The sequence below is a fragment of the Austrofundulus limnaeus genome, unplaced genomic scaffold (assembly GCF_001266775.1).
Source record: "Austrofundulus limnaeus strain Quisiro unplaced genomic scaffold, Austrofundulus_limnaeus-1.0 Scaffold337, whole genome shotgun sequence".
In the NCBI taxonomy this organism is placed as follows: Eukaryota; Metazoa; Chordata; class Actinopteri; order Cyprinodontiformes; family Rivulidae; genus Austrofundulus; species Austrofundulus limnaeus.
In genome coordinates this window covers 19,925-29,434 of record NW_013952739.1, presented here as the reverse complement: position 1 = coordinate 29,434, position 9,510 = coordinate 19,925, and the positions used below count along the sequence as shown (strand labels likewise).

General features: G+C 37.9%; 1 protein-coding gene across 2 annotated transcripts in view; it reads left to right on the top strand.

Annotated features, from left to right (window-relative positions):
* Nucleotides 1-1,456: 1,456 nt before the first annotated feature.
* Nucleotides 1,457-9,510, top strand: part of asb2a.1 (ankyrin repeat and SOCS box containing 2a, tandem duplicate 1) — a 15,955-nt gene continuing 7,901 nt past the window's right edge. Inside the window, exons 1-5 of one of the 2 annotated variants that reach the window (XM_014022664.1) lie at nt 1,457-1,530; nt 4,571-4,924; nt 6,425-6,535; nt 7,774-7,943; nt 8,018-8,173. In XM_014022664.1, the coding sequence (XP_013878118.1) occupies nt 4,593-4,924; nt 6,425-6,535; nt 7,774-7,943; nt 8,018-8,173 (769 nt within the window). In that variant the 5' untranslated portion in view covers nt 1,457-1,530; nt 4,571-4,592. Of the gene's footprint in view, nt 1,531-4,570; nt 4,925-6,424; nt 6,536-7,773; nt 7,944-8,017; nt 8,174-9,510 lie in introns of those variants that run through there. The other variant, XM_014022665.1, reaches the window with a different exon arrangement.

Here is a 9,510-nt window from a genome sequence, read left to right as displayed (position 1 = left end):
GTTTGTAGGTGACCAAATACTTATTTTCCACCATTATTTGCAAAAAAATTATTTAAAAGTCAGACAAAATGATTTTCTCAAAAAATTTTTCACATTTTGTCTCTCATAGTTGAGGTCTACCTATGATGTCAATTACAGGCCTCTCTCATCTTTTTAAGTGGGAGAACTTGCACAATTGGTGACTGACTAAATACTTATTTTCCCCACTGTACATGTGTGTGTGAGGAAGACTGCAGATATCTTACCTCTCTACTCGCTCTGGTTCTTCAGAAAACCTACTTTCCGGTCCTAAGGTAAAGTTCCGTTTTATCCTGAGATGCAATTTTTAAAAATCAATATTGTATGATGTTGCTTCTTTACAACAAAGCATGCTACAACAGTCCAGGTTGCAAACAGCAGAGAGAAGTGGTTGTGATGTGCAGAAATGGGCATGATGGAGGTTCTTAAAGAAACAGAGGCCAATTTCAAGGTGTTTAGAAACAGATATGATGAGAAGTCAAGTTTATTTTCTATTTAAACATAAAAACAACTTTTTAATAACAACTGAAGGTGACATTGTTACTTTATTATGGTATAAAATTTAAATATATGCCTGAGAAACGCTTAAAATTGGCCCTTTAACATTAATATATCTGTCCTATGGTAGTATCTTGTGATATTTTGCTGACAGACACAAGTTGTGTTCTTAGGTTGACACAGTAGATGAATTTTCGTTCTGTTCCGTTGTTACTTTTTGTCACTTGTAGGTGCTACTTTGGCAGCATAGAACAGAAGACACTGTCTTAGAAACAAATGAGTTGACCAAAGTTTCGTAATGGCATCTAAAAATATTCTGTAAAATGTTTGTGAGTTTAAAATTTGTTTTTTTATTTCATTTCACTATTTCCCATATTTAAATTTTCCCAAAGTGAAAAACACTTGGCCCGATACAAATAAACTGACATAAATTGAATTGTGTTTTACTGTAAAACTTGATAAGTCGTTCAGATTGTTGTGGAGGATTTTTTTTGTCCACTCTTCTTCCCAAGTTTTGCCTCGGTTCATTGAGGTTCGTCACTGATCTCTGTTCAGTTCGAAAAAATATTTATGCAACATTTTACCCTCCTCAGTAATGTGAAAATGTTGAAGACTGTCCCAACGGTTCATCACTATCTGTTTGATATTGAACATTAATCTTTGGTTGAAATTGAGAAATGTTTTTGCATTTTGCATTGGTATTGAAAACTAGCCTGGTTCGAAGGAACAATGGTTGTTAAACTTTCTGCAGAGAGAAATCTTAAAATGATGGTTTCAGTTTGCAGAAAAGTCAAAGATTAGTTTATTTACTTCAGTCTGAATCCCTGGGATTCACTTGTTTTTGAATGCAGCAACATTTGACACCATTCTATCTTAAGAGTCAGCTGATCTGAACTCTCCAACTGCAGATCCCTAAAATAAACAGAATAAGCCCCGCCCCCAGCCCTCCCTGGGTCATAGACAGACAGCAAGACAAACTGGGCACAAGGAAACAACATTTGGATTTGATCTGAGGTGAGCAGCTGTTGTTGCTTCTCCAAATTCTGATATTTGCTTTCTTTAACTGAAGGGGGAAACATGTGGCTGGTTTGTTTTAATGTGGTCTGTTATTCTGACTTTATTTCAGGGGGTTCTTATTTGAACCCAAGGCCCACTAAGGCTCCACTGCAGTGTAAGTTTTAGAAAGCTGAAATCTGAGTTTTATTCCTCTGATTAAAGTTCGTTTTAAATCTCATTTAATGCACTCTGCTTTCAAATTAGCTGTCTGTTAAAAATATGAACATTTTGGTTTTCAAAAATGTGTCATTTATTCAAAATAAAACCAAAACTGTCATATTTTGGACAGAGAAAACAGATGGTTTGAAAGGGAGTGAATTATTATATTTATGTCAAACAAGAAAACCCAACTTTAAACAGAGGATGTGTATCTGAGTATTTATTTTAAATCTTTTATGTGTTTTGGATTAATCTAATTTCAGTTTTTTAAAACCTACAGTGTAGCATTAATCCTGATATCCAATGAGGGTCACGCTAAATCAAGTCTTCTTAACCTTTTTGACCTCGGGGCCCAATTTGTTGAACATAAAGTGACACGAGGCCCAGTCACACATTACCAATGTATGGATCAAAATGATAATTATTCTAAATCTTGGTTCAATCAGTGTGCATTGCCAATGCAATGCACACTATTGTGATTTGTTTCCCATCCAAGTCATCTCCACTTTGGCGCGCTTCTCCTCCTGCACACTTTTTCGTAGCCTTTGTAATTTCTATCTGTAAAGCTCTTAAGCCAAATGATGGCTATGACCTTTGGTGCCTGTACAACTTATAGTTTTTGAAATACTAATGTTTAACAATTTATAATGGGGGTCAATAGAGCCTTGTATTGGTCCAATACTGCCTCCTGCTCTATCTACTCAGTACTGAACCATAGTTTAATAATATTTGATCTAAATTTTTCAGTGTTTACTATACTAATATGATTACATTTTGATGTTTTACTATAATGTTGTCTTAATACTGCTCTGTTGTTGTAATATTCTGCAGTTTAGTGTCAATAATTAAATTGGCAATGTGGCCACTTTCTGCACACATACAAACCAAACCCTGGCACCACGCTCTGCCACAGCTCCAATGGTCTAATGTTCCATGCATTGGACTTTCATATAGGAGATCAGGGTTCAAAACCCAGTTAAAGCAACTTTGACAGAAAATCTCTACAAACTTCACATTGTCACACAATTACCCTTATTACAAACACCTGCTGACTTGACAAGCACAAGCTGGTATAGAAAACACATTTGAGCTTGGTCACATTTCATTCTGCAAGTCCACTGCTGCAGGCAAAGGCATGCTACAAGGCAATGCACACTTGTTTTTACATCGTAAAAACCCATGTCTAGTTTTTATTGTATTTACATCATAACTAAACTATTATAACTAACATAACTAAATTAAATACACTTACATTTTAAAAGTAAAACTCCTGTCAAATAATCACAAGACATGATTATGACAAACATTTTTATATTGTAACCTGCCCATAAKAATWATTTGAACAAWTACAAAGGTCAGTCAACAGACCACTCAGGCTTATCAACACAAAAAATTGTAATTTTAACATAAACAATAACAAAAATAGACAATTCAAAAAATAAAATTGTGGGCATAAAATAAACAAATTAAAAATGTTTAATGCAAATGTTTCAAATTAGCAATTTTATTATTTTTACATCTTTTTAAAGTACAAATGAAAATATAGCCTTTTTAAACTTTTGCAACCAGAAGCTGCTCTTCATATTAGTGACAGACAATAACAGTAACAACAGCTTTTTGACAAGTTTAAAATTTCTTTAAAATACATTGAAAATGTTCAAAAATAAACTACAGAAATTAATTTATAGTGCAATTTGAAATATAGCTGTATCTGCAACTGTATTTGAAAATGTTTTGAACTTTTAAAATATTGCCTGGTAAAAACAGAAGCTGTACTTCATATTAGTGACAAACTTTGGTGTTTTTTGATGATTTACCTTCATTTTTGCTTCTGCTTTTAATTTAAAATTGGTTTCCATTCTTGGCAGGTTTCTAAGGTTCTTCAACATATTAAAGTTGTTAAACAACTGAGTGGCGCACTACTGCTACTAGTGGTGATAAAGTGTATTGCACCTTATTCAAAATCAATGCTGTCCCACGGCCCAAAGTTAAAATCTGTTGTTCTTTTGAGGCCCTCAAGGTGGCGCTCGCGGCCCAGGTTAAGAATCTCTGCTCTAAATCATACCTTCTTGTTTAGCCCCTTTTCCATTGGCTCCATCGGCACACCTGCATGTGGTTCTGCTTGGTTCGCAATCAGCCAAATGTGTCTCTATTTAGGTTCCAACTGCACACAACCACACACTTTAGGACCTCCTCTCCAATGGACCTCCTTCTCTCAAACCTCCTCTCCAAGTGGTTCGAACCGAGAACAACACGCTTACGATTTTGGCGTCAGCAGAATGCTGCTCGTGGATTAGCTCTTGGGTTGACAAACGTAGGAAAGGTGTCACTTGTGCAAACTTACTCTTTACACGTCCTCCTGGAGAGAGACACTTGTTTTAGAATACAAGTGCGCGACACAATGACATGGCAAAAGCAATGATAACCATGGTCTAACCTTTTTGGCAATTTTGGAAATTGCAGAACTTGCAAACACTTCCTGGAGAGAGGCGAAGGAGATGAAGCTGAGCAGATATCCTGAGAGGTTTCAAACAAACTGGCTGCCCGCGGTAACACACGCACTCAGTTTTTGTTTCTGAGCTCCTTGTTCTAGCCTACATTTGGGTCGAAAACACCTCTCTACCTGATAAATGAAGGGATGAGCTACTAGTCTTTTCTAACTGATTCACATGAAGGATGGAAGGTTATTGTTTCTTCCAGTCAACAGTTAATCCAGTTTCTAATCTTATTCAGGTCTTACCTGTTGTTTGGGTGGATTTTTAAAACAGTTGATGCAGAATAATTTCATGATGTTTGTCTATCGAATGTTGTTGCTGATTAAACGTCCTGTTTCTTTCAGACTTGAGCATTTCTGCTCCATCATGGCAGCACCTAGCATCTCCCACTCAGGTTCAGCAGATTCCAGCTCAACCTTTGAGGATTATTCTCTCTACAGTCATCTGAGCGACAGTGAGCTCCTTCAGCTCGCCATTGAACGCAGTCTGATTGACACGCATGGCAGCGCTGCCGCCACCACCGCCATCAGCACCAACAGCACCACCACACAACGTCCACACCGCCATGACAACAAGCCGACCCCTTCAGCTGCAACCAGCAACCAACCACCAGCAGCCAGTACCCAGAATCCAGCTGCTGCCCAGTTGGGGGCTCACTACAGTTCTCCAAACCCTCCAACTGTAAAACCTCCTGATCCGTATGTAGTTTCTCATCTTCTGTGCACAGAAACAGAGTACAGGTTACTGAGTTCAGTCAGCACTGACCATAACATCCAGACGTTTTCAGTCAAATTATAAATGTTCTTGTACACATGATTCAGGTAACTTCATTAACCCCACCTGGGCAGTTAGATTGTCGTTCAGAGGAACACGTTTATGTGATGTGAACAAACGGCACTGGCTGCAGAAATTTCGAAGAACAAAGCAAAACAATAATTAGCTGCTGTCTCAGTGGGTTTGTGTGCTGCTGTATAAAGGGCTCGACACACGGGAGGCGACGTCGCTCTCTCTCCATTCATTTCCTATGGAGCCTGTGCGGTGAGGCGACAATCGCTTGCCCTCCTCCAGCTAAGCGACCGGCGAAAATAGTGCATGTGAAATTTCACGCTCGTACACGTAGACGTGCACACGCGAGCTTGCGACGCGACATATGGAAGTTGAAAAATGTTCAACTTTTGTCGCTGTCGCTCAGCGTACAACCAGTCAGCGAGTATTTCATTGGCTGGCCAATGAGAGGAGAGTATGTTACACGCTGCTGTTAGCTAACACTTTCACCAAGTGATTACTAAAAAGCTTTGTGGGAAATTATTTGCACCAGGGTGAAGTTTATGCTAGGTTTTTCCTCATAAAACTGTATCTTGATGTGTGTTTATTTTTCAATATCATTAGCATCGCAAGATTTGTTTAGTTTACACGTCCGTAATGCACACCCCCCTTCAGAGTCAAGAACCAATCAAATTTTGTGAAGACAAACAACCTGAGAGCATGATTCGCAACGCTGCAATCGCTATCGCGTCCCGTGTGTCGGGTTTCACCCTGGCTGCGATGACAGCCATTAATTGCTGTAGTTTGTCGCTGCCCGTGTGTCGAGCCCTTAAGCAGGGGAGGTTCTAGGGGCGGGGCCACTGGGGCATTGGCCCCGGCTGAAATCTGATCGGCCCCCTGAAGTGGCCCTGTCCTGTCACTCATCTGTCCTTTGCTTGATAGCAATGATGGTGGGTGCAGTTCCATGCCCAAACACTAGAGGCACTAATGAGTCAAACAGTAATGTCCAGCATAAATCAATCTTATACAGAAGTCTTCTTCTCTTCTTTAAAAGACTTGAACAATTTTGCAAAAAAAATATTTTTCAACTGGCAAACAATGGCTTCATGTTGTCACATGGTTTGAGAATATTTTATCCATGTACAGTAAAAAATGCATGAAAAACTGATAAGGAGAATTTAAGCTTTTTTAATAACATTACATTTTGTTACAATTGTTGGAACATATGTGACCGGTTCAATTTATACACCTTACCAAAACTGAGGATTTATATGCAAGGATGTTGAACATATACTTGGACCCTTTATGTATATTGTGGCCCCTTGATTGCCCCTTACTCGGAAAAATCCTAGATCCGCTACTGTGTACTGTCTGTCCTCTGACCTTTGTGTGTGTGTGTGTGTGTGTGTGTGTGTGTGTGTGTGTGTTGGCAGAAAGACTTTTGTTGGTACAGTGAGTCGATTCATGACTGGTTCTGGAAAGAGGATGGTGGCGTATTATAAAACTGATGGAAGTTTGGTCCACATCGCTCCAGAACCTGAAGAGTGAGTACACCTATGAGGCATCTGACTCACCTCGCTTGTTCCTGCGTACAAATAAATGTGACACAGGTGAAACACACTGCAAAAACTGTCCATCTTACGCAGTTTTAAAATCTTATATCCAGCCAAAAAGTCTTTTTGATCTTATTTTGAGACTGATTCACTAAACAAGAACTGATTGTGTAAGAATAATCATCTTGTTTTCAGAATGTGTAAGATTATTTGTCTTGTTGGCCTAAAAATTTGACTCAAATTAAGTCAAAAATTTCTGCCAATGGAGTAAGAAAATTTTACTTGGTAAGATTCTTGAAATTAGAAAAAACTGAGTCAAATCAGTATTTCAAGATTCTTACCCAGTAAAATCTTCTTACTCCATTGGCAGAAATTTTCAAGTAGGGGTCTCTACAGAAGTGTTGTCCTGTGGGCGGAGACGGCCCAAATCATCATTGGCCGAGGTCTTAATGTGGGCGGAGACATGGTCCGAGACATGACTGGTCAAATTGACGGTGGGGTTTGAGGCTGGAGGTAGCGGGGAGTAGCTTGGTCGAGTCGGGCAGAAAGTAACATGTTTTGGGGTTTTTTAGATTAATTTTAGTCATAACTTGAGAAAGGAAAGTGCTAGCTGCACGAAATTTGAACATCGTACTTGTGAAAGTATGTGTAACAATATGGCTCAGTCAAAACATCCCTAACCAGCCTGTAAAAAAATATTGATTTTTAGCTATCTTTTTACAGGCTGGTTAGGGATGTTTTGACCAAGCCATATTGTTACACATCCTTTCACATGTATGATGTTCAAATTTTGTGCAGCTAGCACTTTCCTTTCTCAAGTTATGACTAAAATTAATCTTAAAAAACATGTTGCTTCCTTCCTGACTCTATCAAGCTACTCCCCGCTGCCTCCAGCCTCCTCAAACCCCACGTCAATCTGACCAGTCACATCTTTTGGGCCGTCTCCGCCCACAGGACAAAACATATACTGCAGAGACCCCTTACTCGAAATTTTTGACTTAATTTGAGTCAAATTTTCAGGCTAACAAGACAAATAATCTTACACATTCTGAAAACAAGATGATTATTCTTCAACAATCAGTTCCTGTTTAGAAAATCAGTCTTAAAACAAGATCAAAAAGACTTTTTGGCTGGATGTAAGGTTTTAAAACTTGGTTAGTTGGACATTTTTTGCAGTGTACAGCAGCTTCAGTTTTCCTAAGGTTTCTTTTTTATTATGGTTTCTACAGAGAAGAGGAGCCTCTGTTTAGGGCAATCCGTGAAGGTGACTCAAGCAGGGTGAAAGCTCTGGCAATGTGTCCAGGAACCAACCTGATGCTGCCGAGTAAACCTGGCTGGCTCGCAGTTCACCAGGCTGCATGGTTTGGACAGGAAGCGTGTTTGCGTATGCTGCTGACAGGTAGACATGCTCACACAGACACACCCACAGTTGTCCTGATTTTGTCAAGACGAACTCGCTTTGTTTTATTTCAGTCCAACCAGGAATGATCAACAAGAGGGCAAGTGGTGGGGGGACGCCACTGCTTACTGCAGTCAGTAGAGTCCACCTGGGATGTGTTCAACTGCTCCTGGAAATGGGAGCTGATCCTGACATCCCAAATTATGAAAAAGAGACTCCACTCTACAAAGGTAACAAATACAGAAAAGTAATGTAAACAGATGCACCTGAACACAACTTACTTAATCTAATTGTAAAATGCGATAGAATGTTTAAAAACGGTGATTAATGCAGTTAAAATTGTTTTCCTGTAAAAGGTTTGTGTTATTGTAACTGTGCAGAATTTCAACATTAGAAAATACAGTTAAGCGTGAAGAAAGCTCTATGATGATCTAATTTCCCTCTGGGATCAATGAAGTCTTGAATTGAACTGAATTGAACTGAATTAATTAAACATAACTTGTGGAGTCCCGCAGGGGTCAGTGTTGGGCCCGAAGTTATTTAATTTGTATAAAAATGACATATTTAAAGTATCAGAAATACTAAAATACATTAATTTTGCAGATGATACCAGTATCTTCTGTACTGGTGAAAACATCCAACAACTCTCAGAGGTGGTCACTACAGAAATGAAACACTTTGGTTTAAAAGCAATAAATTATCATTAAATTTAGATAAAACCAAATTTATGGTTTTTGGAAACTGCAGTAAACAAGACACTAATACAATTAAAATAACTATTGATAGTGTTGATTTAGAACGAGTACATGAGATCAAGTTTTTGGGTGTTTACATTGGATGATAAATTTAGCTGGAAACCACAGATTTGCCAAGTAAAATCAAAACTAGCCAAAAGTGTTGCTGTCTTTAGGGGAATCAGATCAGTTTTGGATTACAAATCATTGTTTATTTTGTATAAACACTCATTGTACCATATTTGACATATTGTGTGGAGGTTTGGGGTAATACATACAAAACTAATTTACAGCCGTTGTACATAATACAAAAAAAATTATGGAATGGATTAAATGATGAGCTCAAAAAAATTACAAACTTAAACCAGCTTAAAAAAATGTTTTAAAAAGAGCTTACTGGGAACTATGTTATGTAGGATGGGTGTCTCAATATTATTTATATAAAAAATGTATAAATAATTGTACATGCAAGGAGGAGAATGTAAGATTTAATGCTCATTCAATGTGGGAATAATTTGTGTTTATCTCATGTGAGAACATTTAAATGTTATGAGTGTGGGAAAGGGCAGGAAATCAAAAGATCTTGTATCTTTTACCTGCTCCTTTTGGAACAAAAAATATTAAAAGGACCTGCCTAGAATGGATTATTAATTCAAGAAAAAAATTGATGGTTTCTTTTAATCTCACTTTTTTTATTTTGTTTTGTTGCATAAAGATTATTATTGATAAATTTATTTGATGGAGGAAAGGCACAGATAATATACGATTTTTTCTTCTTTCTGCTGCCTTTCATTTCATTTTCTTAGTTTTTTTGTATTTTATTTAATTTTTAT